A 23,406-nucleotide genomic window follows, 5' to 3' on the forward strand; every position below is an offset into this window, starting at 1 on the left:
GTTTGTTTCCGTGTGCATTTTTACCGTACAGTGTCTTCATCGTTCGTCTTCCAAGCAGCGAGTTTTCACCCTAGTTTTCCTCAACGTAGTTTTTTACCTCAATTTTTTTTTTGCGGTGCAAGATGTTCAGTGTATTTTTTCTACGGTAAAATGCCATCGTTGATGATCTCCGTGTATTCATTACTAGTTTTCCACCTCCGTTTCATTTTGTGTACAACTAACATTGATCTAAAGTCTAACGTAGTTAGCTACAAAGTCTGCGATGTCTGTACGTTTGCTGATATGTTTTTGTGAGCTGGGAGTGACTATGGTGGGAATAACATTCAGGGTTTTGCTGTGGTTGAGATGATAGTGATGATGATCATAATGATTCTGGTGATGATATACGAACCCTTTTGATGATGCTATTTATTTCGTGTGACCATGACGTTGATCATTGATGATGGCGAGAACGACACGAGTAGCCTAGCCTAGGCCAAGGACGAGAGTGACACTGTCCACGGGGGCTGTTGCTCGCTCATGCACAGGAGTGGTCTAGACCTAAAGACCTGCGTTTAATCATTTTTTTAAAAACCTTTTGGTTGTTCACTTGGGTTAGTGCTCCAAAAATTCGTTTCTCTAAAGAAACTCAACCAAAAGCTTGACAATAAGGTTGCATCAGGGCTATTCTTTAGTAAATATTAGATCTAAATGGCGATGCTAATTTAGTTTTCATTTAGAACTCGATTATATCCCATTTTCTTTGCTCATTTTTCATATGATAAATTATTTAGAACTGTAAATTTAAATTCTGATGTACTGCATTCACCATTGTAAAAATCAATAAAAAAGAGCCCGCTGAGCAGGTGTTTCATTCTATCCCTTTCATTTCCTCCCTATCGTGTTGGTTTCCTTCCTGTCACTTCCTTCTTTGACCCTGGATGGAAGAAAAAAAAAATCCCATCTTGCCATGTAAAGACAGAACACATACCATCATGAAATATTATGACATTAGAATAGTTTTAAAAGATTATGTAAGTCATCAAAATTCTTGTGTGTGGAAATAGATAATAAATAAAAGGTGATTTCTTACAAAGCAGTTCTTTCAAATGTCCAACAGCCTCAGAACAGCTTCGATAATGAAGCTAGTGAAATCTGAAAACTATCGTGGCAACAAGTGATATTGATAGGAAATTCTGACAAAAACTGTCACAACATTTGATGTTTAAATTTGTCGTTTTATTGGATTAGGTCATGAAACTATAAATGCCACCGATAAAATCACAATCGCTCTCAATTTGAACAGAGGCAGTAGGGTAGGAATGACTCAGCAAACAGCTGATTATTTATGCGTCGTATCCATGGGCAACTGCGGGGTAACTGGAAGAAGACGCACGAAGTTTAGACTTGAGTCACGAACTATTACTTATTATCAATTTTTTATTCAAAACATTTTTTCTTTGGATTTCAAAAAAAAAGGTCAAAATATTTCATATTACGCTTCTTAAATGTATTATGAATATAGATATGAAGTATTTTTATCGTGATTTCATGAAGCATTAGAAATATTTTGAATATATAAATACTCGAAGGGCTGAACAATGAAGTCTAATTTTGCCCCAAGAATTTGCAGCCCACCGTACGTGCTGGTGGTGCATTCCTATCGTTCTTGCCGCACTCTCCCAGCCACGTGCAAGCGCAGCATGCATGCAACAGTCACCAACAGTCACATAGAGTACATGTTTAGCTACTTCACCGATCTCACTCCTGATCTCTTGCAAAGAAAACCTTTACAAGTGTAGAAAATTCTCTCGAAACTAAGCCAGACATGAATTTGGAATATACATTACAGTGTCAAAACCTTTTCAGTGGACTTTGTTTTCGCTATTTGTCTGTTTAGCTCTTGAATGTACGACTTCTTACGTCCGATTTGTTTTTTTACCTCACCACGTGGTACTGTTTTTTCAGCCCCATGCTTCCTCCATATGCACACATGTTGTAAACACACACAAGCCACCGGCACCGCGATCGAAGTTTGAGCGATAGCGATAACATGTGTGGAGCAGACATGCGGATTTCAGCACAGATGAGTAGTTGAACGTATCACGATTGTAAAACAAACATTTTTCTATGTCACTGCCAATTTGAATTAGGTTATCTAATCATAGATAGATTACGATTTTATTCTAAAATAGATTAGCTATGGCAAGAATTTGCTTACATGAGAGTTATTTGATAACATTGCAAAATAAAACCCCCGTCATTCAAAGGAATGTTCCAGAGCTATCTCGGGGGTTGGGAGCATGAATACCCTTCGCGTGTAGATCGCGCCGTAGGGAAGATCGCGCCCAAGTTCGCTGCCGACTTACTAGGCAGGCACGAAGATTACTAGTACACAGAGGCCCGGCGCCCGTACGTAGTATGGGTTAAGCAGCTGAAAAAAAAAAAAAAAGGTACTGGAAGCGCACGTAGTAGCAAGGCCTACAAGTGGATGAGATTAGAAATTGCCGCGCGCCTCCAGCTCACCAGCTCCTGGCCGCCTCTTATTGGCCGGCCTTGAGCGCGACGTTCGACAAGCCATACCATAGTCTTGAATATTCATTAGCACAGTAGCCAATAACAGAGGCCGTCTCATGAAAACTGCCCCGTGTACAAAGTGAATGGCAAAAAAAGTGTGTCAGAAAGAGTGTGTCAGATAAATTGGGTCAGGAAATGGCGTAACCCGAATAATGAGCCTTCGGACAAATGAGCCTTCGGACGAATGAGCCTTCAGAATAACAAACTTTGGCAATAACGAAATGTAACCCCCTTCCCACATACCGACGCACACCCGAACCGATACCACATTCCCTCCTGATGAAACGATTTCCCAATGTTGATAAATAAGACATAATGGACCGTATGCAGAAAAGCAGCATCCGCCCGCACGCAAGCTCCACTCCGAATTCATACACAAATCTGCCAAACAAACTCATCAAATTCGAAGCTGCTGATGAAATCAATTTCAATGTTTATGCCAGCAACAGCTTACTAGGTATCCCTCCCCACGCGCAGCTAAAAAAACACATACGCAAAAAACTGACATAATAAACACATTCTTCCATCACACACACACACACACACACACACACATAAAGACACACAAACGGACACTAAATTATCATGTGCACGCGCACATACACACTTCCTTGAAACCTCACCATGACTTTTTACATGGCATGTTTGCATGGATGTAGCCATGTAAGTTATGTGTTAGTATTTCAATGATTATGTCCAGAACGATATTACCCAGCAAAATGTGCTTCGAGGGTGGGCGACAATCCGTGCCGCCAGCCCTCGTCACGGATTGTCGCCAGGCGACAATCCGTGACGGGGGCGACAATCCGTGTCGCAACACACCCGTTATTATTGTAACTGGTTATATAACTATGCATTTATTGATGAAGTGGTCATGGTCATGTCAGTCAGATTCATACTGTTACGAGTGCAGCCATACGAGCGAGTCATTTTGTGTATCATTTCACAGCACTGATGAATGTCTTAAACAGACCAAAATAAAAAATAAATCACTACGTTGATCACTAGCTATGTCCACGAGTGCTCTTATCTTCTCGCACTGAATAAATACTGAAGGAGCTACACTGGTTCTGTACACGGTCGGGACCCCTTCTCGCACTCTCTCTCTCTCTCTCTCTCCCCTTCTATACTATATATAAGTATATTATATATATATATATATATATATATATATATATATATATATATATATATATTATGAAGTGCGTGCAACAGAGCAATATAGGCCCTACTCTTCTTACTGGGCAGAAAAAAGATAGAGCTCCTAGAGCCATGACATATAATGATATAACTATGTATCTCTGTCAAAAAACACATTAATGATATATTTTTTTTCTCCTCATTAAAGTCTTGTATATATTTCTTTGCTTCAAGAAAATTATCACTCATCTGAAAATAAAGAATGAACAAAAAACGAATAATAGATGTGAGAAAAAATAACAAATCATTCGGTACACTATTTCCCTTTTACATTCAGTACTCGTTTAAGAGAGTGCAAAAATTAGTTTGTGCCAAAGTATCGTTATGCCCACTTAATGTTTGAGAAACAACACTAGGAAAACGAGGGATTTGGTTTTAAATTCTGTTTTTGCACATCCAGATAAAATCCCTTAGAAAATCGGCAATGCCACGGATATCAAAACAAACAGTGTTGCACTTAATGAGTCGGAATCACAGACACACACACAAACACACAAACTCACTTGACCTTTGATGGCCTAGACGTCCTTTGTTAATGTCGAGGCTCATTACCCGTTAGTAGGTAATCCAAGGTTTACATACCTGTTTCCCAACAAGGGCAGCTGATGTTTGTTAAACATCGCTCATGGCGTCTCATGGACACTGTCACATGACCATTAATGAAACCCAGTGCACTTTCTATCCTAAATGATGACTTCTCAAAAACAATGCATCCTTCCCCTCCATTAAATTGTGAACACATGTCATACTAAAATGATATCAAGTGATTTGACTTAAAACGTTCTTTCAAAACGAGTATGATGTTCTCATGTCTATGGCTGGTTATTATCAAATCAAGGGGTGATGTTAGTGAATGCGTGTTAAGAAACCGGAGTAAAAATTCATAATAGTATTATAATAACAAAATTTCGTAAGCAGTTGTATGAAAAGTATAACACCAAACATGGCATAAGACTTAGTAGATAATGCATGCTGTTTATTACCTTCAGTCTCACTGCATAAATCCTCTGTGTCAGATAATGCTCATTATGCAATGTGCATACTCTATTATTATCAGACAGATTTAAAGAGGTCCTACACATGCTGCATGATTTAAATTTTGACGTTTTCTGTTGCAAACAGCGGTCTCAGCGTTGCAGCGCAAGAGATCTATAGCGCCTTCGTGGTAAACAACCTCTTGTTGAACGCTTGTTTTCTTTTGTATGTTTTGTAAAGGTGCTGTCTATAAGCACACAGTGCCAGAAAGATTTGTTACTTTCACTGCACCAATAATAAATCACGGCGAAAAATTATAACTACAAGTCAGTTATAAGTCTCTTCCATAAAAAGAAATTTGGATTTTTTTTCATAACTGAAAGTTATTGACTGAAAATTACGATAATAACCACAAAAAAGAAATACGATTATAAGTGGGCCAGAGTTATCAGAAATTTCAAAAATCTATCATACCTCTCGGATGATGAAACGAAACCTTGGCCACATTATTCTACAAAAGTCTTCTGGAAAAATGCTAACAATACAATATCCCATTTGTTTTGTGATCCCAAACTTTGTATATTGTAGAAGAATAATTGCTCTTCTAGAAAATAATAATTAAAAAAAATCCCTCAAGATTGACTAGGCTGTTCTGTTCACCTAAAGTGAATACTCACATAATCTCAGGGTATGCGACTTTGTGTTTGTTTTTGTGATGCACGGTCTGTAGAGCCGGGAAATGTGTAAACGATGGTGGAAATAATGTGCAAACGCCTTTCCGGATTGTGGAAATTACATCAACAGGAAATGTGCAAAAATAACGCAGGGATATTTGCAAATGTTTTGCCGGGAAATGTGGAGATCATTTACTTCAACAATATCATGTATAGACTGGTAGACAAACTGGTTTATTGCCACTTGGTCTATTATCTATGATCTACTTCCCAATTCGTCTAACACCACTACACGGCTAAACTCATTTGGTCTACTATTCATTTATTCATTTATTTATTTATTTATTTATCTATCTATTTATTTATTTATTTCCAGCAGTATAGGGTGGATAGCCCTTTCAGCACAGCTGATTTTCAAAGGGATCCACTTGACATACATGTACATATAAAATTCATATAAAAAACAACAACAGCGATAAATACACATTAAAACTTGTACGACTTGGGTATGAAATAATTGTAAAAAAGTGACTTACAGTCGACAAATAAATATAATTAATTCCAATTATTTCAGTAGCAAAAGAAAAAAATATCATACAAAAAATGACTTATACAGTCGACATATCAATACCATACATCAAAATAACTGCAGTAATAGAAATAACCTGACAAAAAGACGACAGAAATATACTCAGAGAACTCAACTTAACACAACTAAATACCTAACCAATATACTAATTACTAATTAACAACAACAAGAAATGCGGAATATCCAAAAGCGGAAACTTGGAACCGGTGACCAAAATAATAGTAAATAAAACAAGACTTTACATAAATACTTTACCATCAATGTCGTCTAATGCCCGTTTAGTATTATCCTTACTTGGTCTAATACCTAATTTGTCTAATTATAATTTCGTTTAATAAACAGGTGGTCTAACTGTCATTTCGTCTACTTAGATATTTTCCCACTTCGTCTAATATCATTTGTGACCGTACACCACAAAACGAACATAAAGTCGCACACACTGATTTTGCGTGAGGACTGAAAATAAGTGAAATGGGTCAACCAAGCCGATCTTGACTTTTTCATATTTTCTGAAAGAACAGATCTTCTTTTACATTGTGCTAAAATTTGGTATCATAAAACGGGCGGGAAAGTGTGTTTTTTGGCAGTTTATCTCGATCATTTTTGGTAGAATAGTGTAATTAGGTGTGTCTTTAGAGTCCCTTTTTCACTTCTGAAAAACCTTGTACACACTGGTCACTTTCAACTCTAATAAATTTCAATAAGATAGTGCTACTGCTTTGAAAGTTGGCACTAATTATGGCCAGAATGTGTTATTAATGCATGCTTAATTTCAGTTTAATCTGATAATCCCTTCATTGTTGTTACTCTGGTGGTTTACTTCCTGGTTTTTTTTTTTTTTTTTTTTTGTCCCATTCATCGCACAGCCAGCACGGTTTGGTAAAGATTAAGCGCTTGAATGGACACTGTACTTCAGAGCCTCTTTTCTCAGTTCACACTTTTCCTGAGTTTGTGCTTTCTTTCCAATATTATTCAGATAGGTTAGCAGAGTCCATTTGATTTGAGTTATACATCATTTTAAAGCTTAAAGTCTGCTCTTTCAGAATATGGTCTTAACTAAAAATTAATGTCTGGCGACTTTTTATTTAATGAAAGAAGGATATTATTCTGAGGGGTGAAGGTTCAGGTTTCAAGTTTCTTCAGTTTGTCTCCCTCTACAAATTAAATTTGTTTAGATCGCAACTGCTGATCAGCAGTTGCGATCTAAACAAATTTAATTTCTAGGCCTAGAGGGAGACAAACTGAAGAAACTTGAAACCTGGACTTTTTGTTTGTTTTGTGGTGCAGGGTCACATTTGGTCTATTGTCAATTAGTCTAAATTTCATTTAGTCTATTTATCATTAGTCTATGGACATTTCGGCTAATCACCACTTGGTCCACTGCCCGATTTGTCTGCATTTCAATAGGTCTAATAGTCAGTTAGTCTACTCCCATTTCGTCTAATGCATGCAGTCTTCTTTACATTTTGGCAACCTCGTATACCGGGTTTCGTATATTAGCTGCTGCCACGGAAACCTGGTAGTAACAGCTTCCAAAAAAAAGGCATTGAATTCAATTCAATTTAAATTCAGTTCAATTCATTTATTTTCATTCTTCTTTATTGAAACATTCATGTGTTACATTGTTGTCGTTGTTGTTGTTATTGTTGTTGTTTTGTGTTTTATATGACGAATTCTGATTCCCTGATAACATATTTGATGTATCGAAAATCTCAATTTGAAGAAATTAGTAAAAGTATCTCAAATCACGCTTGTCTGAAACGGTTTTTAAACGGTTTCTTCCAACTCTTGCCTTTGAAATACGCTGTGAAAAACATTGCGTATAATTTTGGCAAAAAGACGTATCTATATCAGATACCCTGTACATATTTCGGTTAAAAAGGTATGTTAATAAAAAGTGGTTATTCTAAAAGATGTGTTGAAGTTTGATACAAGAAAATTATCAGGATATGAAATTTGAACTGTATACAATATCGTGGTATAAAATCACGCAGAGCTTTGCACGGGACCGACAGGATGAGCAGCGCAATCTGTAAAGTACACATAACCGTTTTGTTTACAGGGTTTTCCCTTCATGACATAAACGGGGAAAATAACATACTGGTGGAAGCACAAGCTATTTTTTTTTTATAACATTGTACTCTCATAAATATGACAGTCTTGCCAAACTGTCTTGTAAAGTAATTAACCAATTGAGGTTAATCGAATTTCAACCAGTAGTTCTGTTTGATTCTACATAGTAAATGATTACATGATACCAAATGATTTGATACGAAACACACTTTCAAACCATGTATGATACTCTTTCGCTAATGACCGTATTCTTTTTAAATAGTGATTTTCTTAGCGTAGAATAGATATTCTTCTTAACTCACCCTGTGCACCGTGTCATTCTGCTTATTGCTTGATGCTAATTCAATCAATCAGTTTAACAGTTAGTGTTTATAAAAAGAAATTGCTATTCATCACAGAATGGAAAGTTGTATCTCTCAAATTCTGTACTTCATTATTTTAATATCAGCAAAAGATACGTAATGTATAACAAAATTGCATTTGGATAAGACAAGAAAACTGTATCTGTATATGCCGCAAGAAGGTAAGCGTTCCATTGTGATGTTGTTCTATTTTAAACATTCTTGTACGGAGGCAATTAAAGATCAGTACTTTATTACTGGTTATATTAATTCAGTCATCCATCTGCCATGAATTTGATGACGCTTCCACGGACATTTTGATGTGTTTTCCAATGTGCAAGGATCATAATTCTAAAATTATACGTCAAACAGAGCAATTACTCAGTTTTAATTGAGATGGAAAAGAAAGAGTATGATCTAATGATATAATTATGATTACGTATCTCTGTAAAAGAAGACGTTGCTGACATTTATTTTTTTATTTTTTAGAGAAATACAAAACAAACAATCTTTTGTCAACAATGCTGAGACTCTCATTGGCAGTTTACTTTCATTGCGCTCGTGGAATAGAAATCTGTCTCTGGATAAAATATTCTTCATAAGACAATGGGCTCTTTGGCTCTCATGACTATAAGGAGGTCGTGACTGGAAATAAAGCAGGGCTACTGCTATAGCCTTGAACTGAACGTCATTAAAACTGGTGTGTCATTTAAGTATCGTATATATATACACATCCCATCATAATATGTATTTTTATATGGCGCACCTTTCCACAAAATCTGCCATAATTTAAGAAGCAAACTTGGGGCACCCGGATTCTTAAAGTGGACCTTTTAGGAATTATTTATGTGTATCATTATTGTAACATTTGTAGCAGTGACGCAAACTTGATCAGAAAGGTACCTTATGAGTAGATTTGTCTCTGGCGAACAGCAAAATTTGACGAATTTGAGCATATTTTGCCGTCCTGTAATTCTTCCACACGGGATATCTCGAGAACGGAAGGTCGCACAAACTTGGGGCGGACGGTTTCAGAAAGTACAGATTCTGCCCATTTTTGTGATATAAGAATCCTGTTCATTGGTTGAGCAGTCCTGACGCAAATTGGCAGTAAAGCTGGACTACCCAGTCACAATTGCTGTCATAGGGAACGTGTACAATCCATACAGAACTATCATGTGACGAGACTACCATCGAAAATTTGAGCCGTTGACCTTCACTGTTTGCCGTCGTCAGCAGTGTGAATTCTTGTGATCTCAAGCTTTAGTTTCTCGCCAAATATCATTTTCAATGCAATATCCAGATAGAGTTGTATGTGAGACATTATCTAGATACGTAGCAGCCTTATGAACAACATATACCTGTTAAGTTTGGGAGCAAAAACAACCAAATATATTTCACATTCCGTCTCATTTTTCGATGATGGCTCTTGTCGGACTGGTGCATTTCCTTCGAAGGTGGTAATAATGTAAGTAGTTGCAACGGTCGCTTAATTGCCACCTGCTGTCTGCAATCGGGCGCTTATATACAAGTGTTGTGCACAGGTAATAAACTGAAATAATGTTGGAATGGAATGATAAGGTCCTAGACTATATCTCAACTGTAGATTTAACCCGATTTCTGTCGCCTACAAACACAGAACACTACGCGTGAAATTATGTGAACATGATGTCCCTCCACGCACGGTGCTGCAGGCCACCCCCATTAACGTGTCGACTAGCTACGCGCCCCACACGCACTCACTTTCGCCAGCGTCTGCTACCTTGGATTTTCTGTGTGAATTAGGGCGAAAGATTTCAATGTATATTTTGTTTAGGAAAATTGTCATCTAACTGAAAATAAAGAATGAACGAAAAAGAGATAAGTGGATACATAATAACAAATGTAAAAAAACAACAACAATGAAGGGATTCGTATACTATTTGTCTTTTATAGTCAGTGCTCGTTTACGAGAGTGTAAAAATTAGTTAGTGCCAAAGTATCGTTATCCCCACATACTGTTTGAGAAACAACAATAGGAAAACGGGGGAACTGGATATGAATTTTGTTTTTGCACATCCAAATATGGATAATCAAAACAAACATTGTTACACTTAATGAGTTGGAATCACGAACACATGCACGCACACACAACCACACAAACTTCTTTTTCTATTTTAATGGCCTACACTTCCTTTGTTAATGTCGAAGGTCATTTCCCGTTAGTAGGTAATCCAAGGTTTACATACTTGTTTCCCATCAAGGGCACCTGATGTCAATTATATTGCTGATGGCGTCTGAAGGCCATTGTCACATTACCATTACTGAAACCCAGTGCACTTTCTATTCCAACCGTTAAGTTGACTTCTCACAAACAATGCTTCCTTCCTCTCCATCAAGTTGTGAACACATGCCATACTAAGATGATAACAAATGATTTGCCACTTTGACACTTTGACATTTTTTAGTTTTGATATTGCTTTCAGTCAAATCAAGGGGTGATGTTAGTGAATGCGTGTTAAAGGTACTAGCCCACATTTGTAAACCTGCAGCAATTGGTCTCATAGTTAGCATGGAGTTTGGGTATGATTGCAGTAACACCTGTGCAAAATTTCGTTCCAATTAGTCCATTACTTTCATAAAAATAAATGAAAATGCATCGTATGCATGTGTATAACGCTCGCTAGCTCCGGTCCACGTACGTACTACATGCATGCGATACATGTGTAAGTTACATGTACGTAGCTAGCCCGCGCTCGTAATTCGATTTTGGGTCGGGTTGACCCGGTTTGAAAATTGATTTTAAAACGATGATTTTCTTTCTTTTATCGAATGGTATAGACAAAGAGCAACAGGTGAGGTATGTTGCTGTTATAACTTATACTTGAAGTCGTATTGTGGACCTATTTTATGCAGTTTTGATTTTCGTGGGTTTGCAAATGTGGGCTAATACCTTTAAGAGACCAATGTAAAAAGTCGTATATGATAACATTTTGTAACCAGTTGTATGAAAAGTATAACACCAAACGTGACAAGAATTAATATATAAAGCGTACTGACTATATTACCCTCTGTCCCATTGCAAATAATTCTCTGTTTGAGATTATATTAATTATCCATGTGCAGGGGCGGATCCAGGAATTCTGTAAAGGGGGGCGTAACTATTATTTTTGGTGCCACTTCCGGATTTTATTTCATTTTTTCTTTTTATTTCTTTTGTTTTTAACGATAAATAAAGGGGGAGGCCTGCGCCTCTTGCGCCCCCCTCTGGATCCGCCACTGATGTGAATATTCTATTATCATCAGACAAATTCAAAGAGGATTAGAGGTCATACACATGCTGCATGCATATGTTTTAACGTATTCTGTTGCAAACAGCGACTGCAGCCGCAGCGCTGCAGCTGCGCAAGAGATATAGCGCTTTCGTAGTAAACAACCTCTTGTTGAATGCTTGTTTTGTTCAGTATTTTTTATTGGTGCTGGGCCGGAAACCTGACTTGTCCAAGATTTATTATTGTCAATCACTGCACCAATAATAAATCATGGCGAAAAATCAAACTTCAAGTCTTTTCGTCAAACGGAAACTTTAATTGCTTTTTTTTTTCAAAACTGAAAGTTATTGACGGAAAATTACGATAATTACGATTAAAAATGAAATTACAATTTTAAGTTGGCCAGAGTTATCAGAAATATCAAAATCTATCATACCTCTTGGCTGATGAAACAAAACCCTGGTCACACTCTTCTACAAAAGTTTCTGGAAAAATGCTAAGAGCACAATTTCCCATTTGTTTTGTGATCCCAAACTTTGTATATTGCAAAAGAATAATTGCTCTCTTCTAAAAAATAATAATAAACCCTCAAGATTGACCAAAGGGTGCTTCGTCCACCTAACTCAATACTCACATAATCTCAGGGTATGTGACTTTGAGTTTGTTTTGTGATGTATGGTCTGTAGAGCCGGGAAATGTGCAAACGCCTCTCCGGTTAATTTGGAAATTACAATATCAACAGGAATGCGCAAACAGACGCAGGGATATTTGCAAATGGTTTTTCGGAAATTGTGGAGATCATTTACTTCAAATAGTATCACGTATAGATTGATAGACAGACTGGTTTATTGCGACTTGGTCTACTATCAGATGGTCTACTTTCCTGTTCGTCTAACACCACTACACGGCTAAACTCATTTGGTCTAATATCAATTTCGTCTAATGCCCGTTTGGTGTAATTCTTACTTGGTCTATTATCTAATTTTTCTAATTATCGTTTCATGAATGGTCTAATTGTTGAGTTGAGTTGAGTTTATTTATTCAACGACGGTAAAAAGCTTGCTATCAGCTAAAAGATGCAGCAAGGTGGTGAAATGATAACAAACATAGAAATCATACAATGAAGAGAATACAAATAAAAACCATAATCATCACAAACGAACACCAAAAAGAAAAAGTGAAAAAAATCACATAGTATGCAAATTGTAACATAAAAAGTATATACAAAGAACACAATAAATCAAAATAAGAATTGAGGAAAAGAATTATTTAGAAATACAAGAAGGTTTAAAAAATTGACAATGATAATATCACAGTGGAAACAGATTTAGACGATTGAAAATAACAGACGAGCTTTTAACGAGACGGGGGAGGGGTAAAATGAATTGATAGACCTGTTCTGTGAGCAGATATTTGATTATACAAAATCAAACACTTGAATTGATATAAATTAAATATAAATTGTTGCGATCATACAAGTCTTTTCTTTATTTCTGTTATGAATGATTTAATACCATTAATTGTCCTGAAACTTATAGGGGAATCATTAAAGAGCTTATAGAAGCTGAATATAGTGCGCTTTTATTAAAAAATTGGTTCGTGATTTCGGCAGAACAACGGTGGTGTTATCGTTGCGGAGATTGAGACTGAGATCTAAATTGAATCCCGGAAGACAGTGGATCAGGGGCGAGGTTATGGAGCAGTTTAAAGATGATTGTCAAAGCCTGAATCTCCCGTTGATTTTACAATGGTTTTTACATCGGTGGTAACATATAAAGAGTTTCTCTATTGAAACGACCATCAACTCCCAGGATTAAGCGAAGACACCTGTTTTGTAATGTTTGAAGCTTTGCAAGTTGGGAAGCATGACCATTTATCAAACCATACTACAATAGTCCAGCTGTGGCTGAATCAATGTTTGATAACGTATCAATGAGGTTCTTTTGTCGAGGTATTGACGGAAACTTTTTGTCCACGTTAAATTGTTGCCTATAGAATAACTCCATGATATTTGCACTTGTAAACTCTTTGCAATTTCCTGTTTTGAATGGAAAGATGCACATTTTCAAACTTGCCTAACAATCCCTTTGAACCGACCAACAGAAAATGACATTCGTCTATATTAAGAAGAAATGATTATCTGAGAACCATTTTGACATCGACTTTAAATCATCATTCATAACCTTTTCTAATACTCTTGTATCTTTGGCGGCAAATTTAAACATAAAAACATGTGATTTCGTCTTTTTGGATATTTTCCCACCAATAGATTCGTCAAGTATCATTTCCTCCTGCCGTACATTTCCTCCTGCCGTACTCTTAAGTTTATATTATACCATGATCTTGCCTCATTTCATGTATTGCAATATCATCTGGGGGAACTGTGTAAAATCTATTTTAAACCGTATTTATATTTTACAAAAACGTGCAATAAGAATTATTACCCATTCACAGCCCCAAACCCACACAGGTCCCTTATTTAAAAAGCTAAAATTGCTTTCTGTGTATGAAATTAATAAATTTGTTTCCTGCACATTTGCATATTCCTATATTAACAATATCTTGCCACATTTTTTAGACAACTGCTTCATTGAAAACAATACTCGTGTTGTATACAGTAATAATAATAATAATAATGACATTTTTATAGCGCATATAACAAATGAATGTTCCCTATGCGCTTTACAATCTCATCACAAAACATACTGTAATTAACAATTTACTTTCAATACACACATACATGTACAAAGAAAAAAGAAAATATCAATTCACAAATAGATAAGTCTTCAAAGAAGATTTGAATGAGCCCAGTGAAGCTGACTGACGGATATGTTGTGGTAGTGAATTCCACAATCTTGGGGCAACAACTGAAAAAGATCTGTCACTATAAAACTTTGTATTGACTTTAGGTATGCGGAGAAGGGATTGGTGTTGCGATCTCCGACTACGTGTGGGGACAGGTGAGGTGATCAATTCCTTAAGATATTGTGGACTAATATCATTTTGAACTTTGTAAACTAACAGGAGAATCTTAAATATGAGACGCTTTTCAATGGGGAGCCAGTGAAGTTGAGTAAAAGTATGTGAGATTTCACTATACTTCGGGAGCTTTTCAATGATGCGGGCAGCAGTGTTCTGAATCCTTTGAAGATGATAACAGTCCGAATTGGGAAGATTAATCAACAGACTATTACAATTATCTAACCTACTAATAACAAAAGCGTGAACTAAAGTGTGAGTGATCTTCTTCGTGAGGTAGGGTCGTAGTTTGCCGAGACATCGAAGAGCAGCTGTAGCAGACTTGCAGACCTGCTTGATGTGTTCCTTCATGGTGAGATGGCTGTCAAGAAGGACGCCAAGACATCGAACACAGGACGATGGCATAATGTTGACATCACCAATACTGACTGCCACAGGACTTGGGGATGCAAGAAACTTGGAGGAGAAATGGATAACTTCAGTCTTTGAGTCATCCAAGGTAAGACAATTGTTGGTAGACCAGCGTTTTATGTCAGCCAGACACTTATTGAGCTTGAGAACAGACACCTCTCGATCATCTGGATTGAAAGTGACTAGAATCTGTGTGTCATCTGCGTAGACCATTGGTTGAAGGCCGTGATCATTGATGATGTCGATGATTGGAGAGCTATAAAGCGTAAATATCAGTGGTCCCATAACTGAACCTTATGGGACGCCACAGCTGTCGTGGATATCAGATGTAGCGTCTTCAATCTGCACACTGTGTGTCCGGTCTTTCAGATAGGATTTTAGGATTACAGTACTCGTCAAAGTAATAAGTTTAATATTCCATTTTATAAATACAATGCTTCTAGACGTACTATAAGGTATGCTGGCCCACTTTTGTGGAATAACTTACCAGACAACATTAAAAGTACCATTAGTCTTTCGTCATTTAAAAGAAAGTATAAACAATTTCTTTTGATTTAGTAATCTCGTTTGACACACGCATGAATGACTTAGATAATATATTGCTTGCCTAATCACTTGTTTATTGTAATGTTTTGTCATCTGTATAGTCCCAATTTTTCTGTAATGTTTTGTTCTGTGACAGTAATTAATAATTGTACCATTTTCAATTGTCAGGGAGCAGCCTTTGAAAGGCCTTTATGGCCTATTGTTGATTCCTCTACGTGTTATATATTTATTGCATTGCATCTTGCATGATGTAAGTTGCGCTCACGTAATGTTTGTATGTCTTTTTATCTACCCTGTGGAAATAAATGAAATGAAATGAAATGAAATGGTCTATTGTCAGTTCGTCTAAATTTCATTTAGTCTATCTATGATTTAATAGTCTATGGACATCTCGGCTAATTACTATTTGGTCCACTGCCCGACTGGTCTACATTTCAATAGGTCTAATAGTCAGCTAGTCTACTCCCATTTCGTGTAATGCATGCAGTCTTGTTTACAGTTTGGCAACCTCGTATCCCGGGTTCCCGTATATCAGCTGCCGCCACGGGAACCTGGTAATACCATCTTCCCGTAAAGGAACGGGGTAAAGCATCAACAGTCGAGCAGAATTGTCTTATCAGCATCAGGTAGGGAGGAACTTTGGTTAACTAGTCACAATAGTCCAGGCTAGGCTTCATAGAAAGTGCACCTAACCTTGTTTTGTAATATATACAATGTGTTTTGATGGTTTCTTGTCAATTCGAAGGTGCTGATTCCAAATCCGATTGATGCCACTCGCGTAATCTTGAGCATTCTCGGCAAAATGCAAAAATCCAAAATGGCCGCCAGATATGCTAATTTGGCCATTATAATCCCAGTTATGTCAATTTTATGACCAATTATTCCATCAAAGTTTTTAAAATTTTTGTTCTTTGAGTAATTCTACTCACACATGCACGAAATTTTTCATTTGAAGACGTACATTTAATATTTCAAGGTTATTTCCCATTCAAAATGGCCGCCACTCCTATACTCATGTACTATATGAATGGCAAAAAATATGCATAGAAATAGAAGACGAATTTTCAGTCACATACCTACAATTTTATCAAGTTTTGCATGTGCAATGCAAATCTGATGAGTGACAATAGCAAAACAAGCAAACAAACAAGTAAACAAACAGCAAATTTATTGTTTTTAGGCTTATTATATTCTTCTTTATACAAAACTTCAAAATTGATCCCACTCATATACCCTTGCACAATATGAACGGCAAAGTTTACATGGAAATAAACAAATTTTCTTTTATTTCTGTCACTCAGGTACACTGTTTATCAATTTGTGTGCTGATTACAAATCAGAAGGTTGTTAGTAACAAAAACTGTTTTATTTTTTGATGCAAACATCCAAATTTGCTACCTAAATCTGAAATCTTTCCTAGGAATTTGGAAAAGTCCACCAAAGCTTGAATTGACGCCAACATCAAAATTGTTTATCAGGAATCATTACTGTACATATTATGAACATTGATACCTACTTGCCTTGAGATGTTCAACATCATGATATTCACTCTGATTTACTGAATTAAAAGGCTGAATCCTAAATAATAACACAAATGAAATTTCCAATTACCTGTCCTGTTCTACATTATCTAAAAGCGATATTATACAAACTTTTCAGTCCCCTCATCCGAGAAGGAAGATGAGGCAGGGGAAAGTGGAAAGAAGGGACCACCTCACTTCCTGTCGTCAAATCTTTGAAATGAAAACAATGCCCAAAATTTTTTCAGGTTAACCCAGATGAATTATATATGGTAGATGATTTTTTTTTTTTTGGAGTGAATGTGTTTGCGTATTATGATGTCAAGGGAGACTCTGAGATCTGTACAGTGCTGCCTCATTCTGAAAGCAGTGTTATAACAACTTCACACTGCTTTTCTTTAATATTCAGCACTTGCAGATTCAGGATTGCTCTACATGTAGGTAACTAGACCAGCTGTGTTAGGACTCTGAATGATGGCCTCCTTAATGGTGGCTGCAAACTAACTCCACTAGAGCTTTTTTTTACGTGCATGGTGACATAACATTCACTTCACGCAGGAAGTTTGCAGATGATCTTGACTTTACGTCTCATAGGAAGTCCTTGGATGACATGAGCCGAGTACTGACCCATCTGAAGACAATAGAGGAGTACTTCACCTTCTGGAGACTATGCCCCAACCTTCATAAGATTATCATCAGACCCATGCTTTCCATCTTAATAACCATTTTGCCAACGCTATGTTCAAGGCAGCCCTCTGTGGCAAGCCTTCCAAGCATAGGCCAAGGAAGTCTACCCTCCTTCACCGGCACTCGATCACTTTCCCTCACGCTGGAAGGAAAGGATGGCAAGTGTCACCAGTGCCGTCAACGCATACCCTGACCTTCTAAACATGATAGCATGGGGGCATTTCATGAAGCGTTTTGTCTGACAAATTTGTCTGACAAAGTTGCTCTCAGCCAATCAGATGCAAGAATTTTAGTAGCTTGTAACAGTTTGTCAAAAAGAAAAGATCTGACCAAACGCTCCATGAAATGCCCCCTTGAACAACCTGCCATCAATGCGTCTGAAATCCTACAAGCCTAGATTTCCCTCCCGTAACTTGAAAGCTTTGACCCCAAAATAGGTTGGTGCAGATGCTGGTCGGATGTCATCTCTGATACCACGCAAGTTACCTACAACTGTCTCTGGCCTGGCAACAAAGCCATAGGTCTTCAACGGGTGGTGATCAAGCAAGTCCTCATGTCTTCATTCTGTTTCTATGGCAAATAATCGTCCTCTGACCCCTGAGGAAGTGCTGAACATCACCAGATGTGGTTGCAATTAAAGCAATTGCAGGACTAATATATGCATCTGTAGCCCGAGAATTCTGCAAATTTGGGGCTGATGTCGCCTGCTGCCAAACATCCAATTAAAGGGTTCTTTAAAGACAATAAAAATAACAGTTTTAGTTTTAAGACAAGACTGAATGAGATCATGATGTCAAAGTGTATATCATCAACACCTGGGAACTGTGAGAGAACTGAAAGAGGTATCTCACATTGCTCCTTGGTTGATGTTTAATGAATAGTTTGTACGGTATTGCGTTTGGACAGTTTTGTTTATGCCTTCACCAGTTTTTATTGTTTTAATTCAAGAAGAAAATCAAGTTTGCTCGACAATATCAAGGCGGTACTTCTGAATTATATCTGAATCATATCAAAGTGATGGAGGTTATGATCCATTTCAAACTCGCTTCAGGACTCCTCCCTCCCATCCCCCCCCCCGCCCCCAACTCCCTGCTTGAAAAAAAAAATACATTGAAAGGGTTTTTAGTCACGTCATTAATGTCCGACACGTGTCCGATGTGTTTTTGTTTGCAACCATGTATCTCTGCACTTACTGTGTAGGATTTTTCTGTACTTTGTTGATATGGTTTTATGGGAACGCATATTAGAAGCTTTGCTTTCTAGCTTCCCCTCCATTTTCAACATCATTTGATAAATACCATGCATCTAGGCTTCTTAATATACTGTGTTAGTATACAATTTTTATATTCAACCTCCATGTTTATGATGGTAAATTGATTTCTTGCGAGACGTTTAGTGAACTTATAGTTGTTGTTGAGACAAAATGAAATACATGTATATAAGAAACTGTGTTAAACATCGTAAGGTTTATGAATATTAAATGCTCAAATATACATGTAGGCCCTCTATATTGTAAGTGACACCCAACATATTTGTATTACACATGCAACACTTCATGACAGCATAGGTACGGGACTGGAAATACAGTAAATTTGTTCACTATTTCCATGCATATGTTTTGCCATTCATATAGTACATGAGCATAGGAATGGCGGCCATTTTGAATAAAAATGAGCTTTTAATACTAAATGAACCTATATGAAATTAAAATTCTCTTGCGAATGCAGATGGAGTAACTCTAGGAACAGAAATGTACAAAGTTTGGTGGAATAATTTATCATATAATGCACATTATTGTGTTTATCACGGCCGAAATAGCATGTCAGGCGGCCATTTTGAATTTTTGCATTTTGCCGAAAATGCTCAAGGTTACGCGAGTGGCATCAATCCGATTTGGAATCAGCACCCTCGAATTGACAAGAAACCATAAAAAACATTGTATATATCAAAAAACAAGGTTGGGTGCCTTCTAGCCTGGACTACAACTCCAAATAATTCCTTCGATCAAAATCTAGGGTCCTCTGCTCTCAGGAAACTACTTCGTGCATAAAATGTGTAATTTCAAGTTTGTTTGTTTTTTTTTTTGAGGAATATGCACGGAACTTGATGTAGGGCCTATCTGACTTTTGTCACCTCTATCAACAATCAAATGTTATTTGACAGTATAGAAATAGTGTACGACAAACTGAGTGTATGGAATCTTACATCGCTTGCTTGTGGGAAATGACAGTTTCATGGAAATCAATTAACAAAGAAACGCAGCAGAAGATAGAGAAGCAACCTTTCCGTGTATTATAGAGTAAGGGCCATGTGGAGATAGATCTTACCTCTGAGACATCATGTGTAAACCTGTACTCCACGGCCGAAGCAGACGAAACGGTTCCGTCATAGATCTCATCAAAATTTGCGTTGATAGCAGAGGAGAACTGAGCACAGAGCTGTAACAATACAGCGATACAAACTACAACTCGAATCGTTTCCATTTTAACTAAATTGTGTTTTAGAAAAGGAATTGAAACGATGATGCATGAAACAAAGCACGAAATTCACAAAACGTAGGTTGGCGAGAATGGTGGATCATTATGTAGAAGACCTACAAGCCGGTACGTGTGGCCCGGACAGCATACCGGTGAGGACTGCGGACGATCAGTAGTATCGAATAGTAAAATTAACGCTTTGATGTGACAAGGAAGTGTTCTGTATGTGGGAAATATCAAATGCTGCCAACAATCGGGGATCTCGCCATGCCGTTAGTTATCGAGCAAGGAGGCGCCTTTAATTTCATGGCCAATTGAGACTATACTAGTACTAACAACGTCTTGTGAAAATTGATTTCGCGGGATAAGCACAAGCATCGGTTGCTTTCGATATATGTGCCGCTGTTTGTAAATGAGTCATAAGTCCATCTTTCCCTGCCATGAACCAAAAAAGGCATTTAATTCAATTCAATTTCAATTCAGTTCAATTTATTTTTTTTTCTTTATTGAAACATTCATGTGTGACATTCAGGGGCGGCGCAGCCGTGGGGGCCGTGGGGGCTCGGGCCCCCACACTTTTTGTGCACCAAACAAAGGAATACATAAGGTGTCATCACTTTGGGACTTTTTTTTTTTTTTTTTTTTTGCTTGTCAGCTGAAGAAACCCGGAAGTGGACGGGGACGGGGAGAGATGAGCTGAGGACCTTTTTTTTATTTTGGGGTTTTTTGTATTTTTTTTTTTTTTTGCTTGTTAGCTCATAAAACCCGGAGGTGGGCCCCCACACTTTTGAAACACTGCGCCGGCCCTGACATTGTTGTTGTTGTTGTTGTTGTTGTTGTTGTTGTTGTTATCATCGTTGTTTTGTGTTTTATGTGACGAATTCTGATTCCCTGATGATATATTTTAATGTATCGAAAATCTCAATCTGAGGAAATAAGTAGAAGTATCTCAAATCACAGCTTTCTGAGACTTTTTTTTTAACGGTTTCTTCTAACTCTTGCCTTTGAAATACGCTGTGAAAAACCTTGCTTATAATTTTGGCAAAATGACGTATCTATATCAGATACCCTGTACATACTTCTGTAAAAAAAAAAAAAAAAAAGGTACTTTAATAAAAAAGTGGTTATTATAAAAGATGTGTTAAAATTTGGTACAAGAAAATTATCAGGAAATGAAATTTAAACTGTATACAACATCGTGGAATAAAATCACGGAGCGCTTTGCACGGGACCGACAGGATGAGCAGCGCAATCTGTAAAGTACAAATATAATCCGTTTTGTGTACAGGGTGTTGCTTTCATGACATAAAAGGGGAAAATTACATACTGGCGGAAGCACAAGCTATTTCTTTTTTATAACGTACTCTCATAAATATGACAGATGAACTTGCCAACTGTCTTGTAAAGTAATTAACCAATTGAGGTTAGTCGAATTTCAACCAGTAGTTCTGTTTGATTATACATATCAAATGATTATATGAATTAATGATTTGATACGAAACACACTTTCAAACCATGTATGATACTCTTTCGCTAATAACCGTATTTTTTTAACAGTTATTTTCTTAGCGCAGAATATATATTTTTCTTAACTCACCCTGTACACCGTGTCAGTCTGTCTATTGCTTGATGCTAATTCAATCAACCAGTTTAACAGTTAGTGTTTACAAAAAAAGAAATAACTATTCATCACAAAATGAAAAGTTATACCTCTCAAAATCTGTACTTCATTATTTTAATGTCCGCAAAAGATACGCAATATATAACAAATTCGCATTTGGATAAGGCAAGAAAACTGTATCTGTATAACTATGCCGAAAGAAAGTATTGTGATGTTGTTCCTTTTAAGCATTCTCGTACGGGGCAATCAAATTCAGTACTTTATTACTGGTTATATTAATTCAGTCATCCATCTGCCATGAATTTGATGACGCTTCCACGGACATTTTGATGTGTTTTCCAATGTGCAAGGATCATAATTCTAAAATTATACGTCGATCAGAGCAACTACTCAGTTTTAATTGAGATGGAAAAGAAAGAGTATGATCTAATGATATAATTATGATTACGTTTCTCTGTAAAAGAAGACATTGCTGACATTTATTTTTGTTTGTTTTTTTCGAGAAATACAAAACAAACAATCTTTTGGAGTCAACAATGTTCCTATTACACAGCTGAGACTCTAATTGGCAGTTTACTGTCATTGCGCTCGTGGAATATAAATCTGTCTCTTAATAAATTCTTCATAAGACAATCACTCTTTTGGCTCATATGACTACGAAAAGGTCGTGACTGATATAAAGCAGAGCTACTGCTAAAGCCGTTAGCTGAACGTCACCATAGCTGGATTGTCATTTAAGTATTATATGGATATATATATATATATATATATATATATATAATCATATTTCTTAGCTTCAAGAAATTTGTCATCTATCTAAAAATAAAGAATTAAGACACACACACACACACACACACACACACACACACACATAAATATCGATTTTAGAAAAAAAAAGCCGTACACCGTTTGTGTTATATACGTTTAATATGAGTTTGTGTCAAAGTATCGTTATGCCCATAAACACGTAATGTGTTATTAACATCAATGGGGAAACGAGGGAGGGATTTGGGTATAAATTCTGTTTTTGCACTTCTAAATAAAATTCCTAAAGAAAAAAGAGCAATGCCACGGGTATAAAAACACACGAACAGACACAGACACACAAACTTAGTTGATCTTTGATGGCCTAGACGTCCTTTGTTAATGTTGTAGCTCATTTCCCGTTCGTTGGTAATCCAAAGTTAGCATACCTGTTTCCATCAATGGCAGCGGATGTTTGTTAAACATCGCTCTTGGCGTCTCATGGTCACTGTCACATTACCATAAATGAAACCCAGTGCACTTTTTGCCCCAAAGAAAGATTGTTCAAGTCAACTTTACCTTCTCTCAAACAATGTTTCCTCTTCCATTAAATTGCTAACACATGCCATACTAAAATGATAACAAACGATTTGACATAAAACGTCCTTGTGCTTGTCCTTGTTGTGATGTCTTTATGTTCATGGCTGGCTATTAGTGTAAATGACAATTATCTAGGCATATATACATATATATATATATATA

The 23,406-nt window shown here is 36.9% G+C and overlaps 1 protein-coding gene across 1 annotated transcript in view; it reads right to left on the bottom strand.

Moving 5' to 3' along the window:
- LOC139729964 (SID1 transmembrane family member 1-like) overlaps positions 1–20,418 on the bottom strand; it is a 70,730-nt gene extending 50,312 nt beyond the window's left edge. The window contains exon 1 of the mRNA XM_071640880.1: positions 20,130–20,418. Coding sequence (XP_071496981.1) covers positions 20,130–20,285 — 156 coding nt within the window. The 5' untranslated portion in view covers positions 20,286–20,418. The remainder of the gene's footprint in view (positions 1–20,129) is intronic.
- Positions 20,419–23,406: the final 2,988 nt, after the last annotated feature.

This window comes from Diadema antillarum, unplaced genomic scaffold (assembly GCF_040938485.1).
Source record: "Diadema antillarum isolate AM-2024a unplaced genomic scaffold, OU_Dant_1.0 seq00000277_RagTag, whole genome shotgun sequence".
NCBI classification, from domain to species: Eukaryota; Metazoa; Echinodermata; class Echinoidea; order Diadematoida; family Diadematidae; genus Diadema; species Diadema antillarum.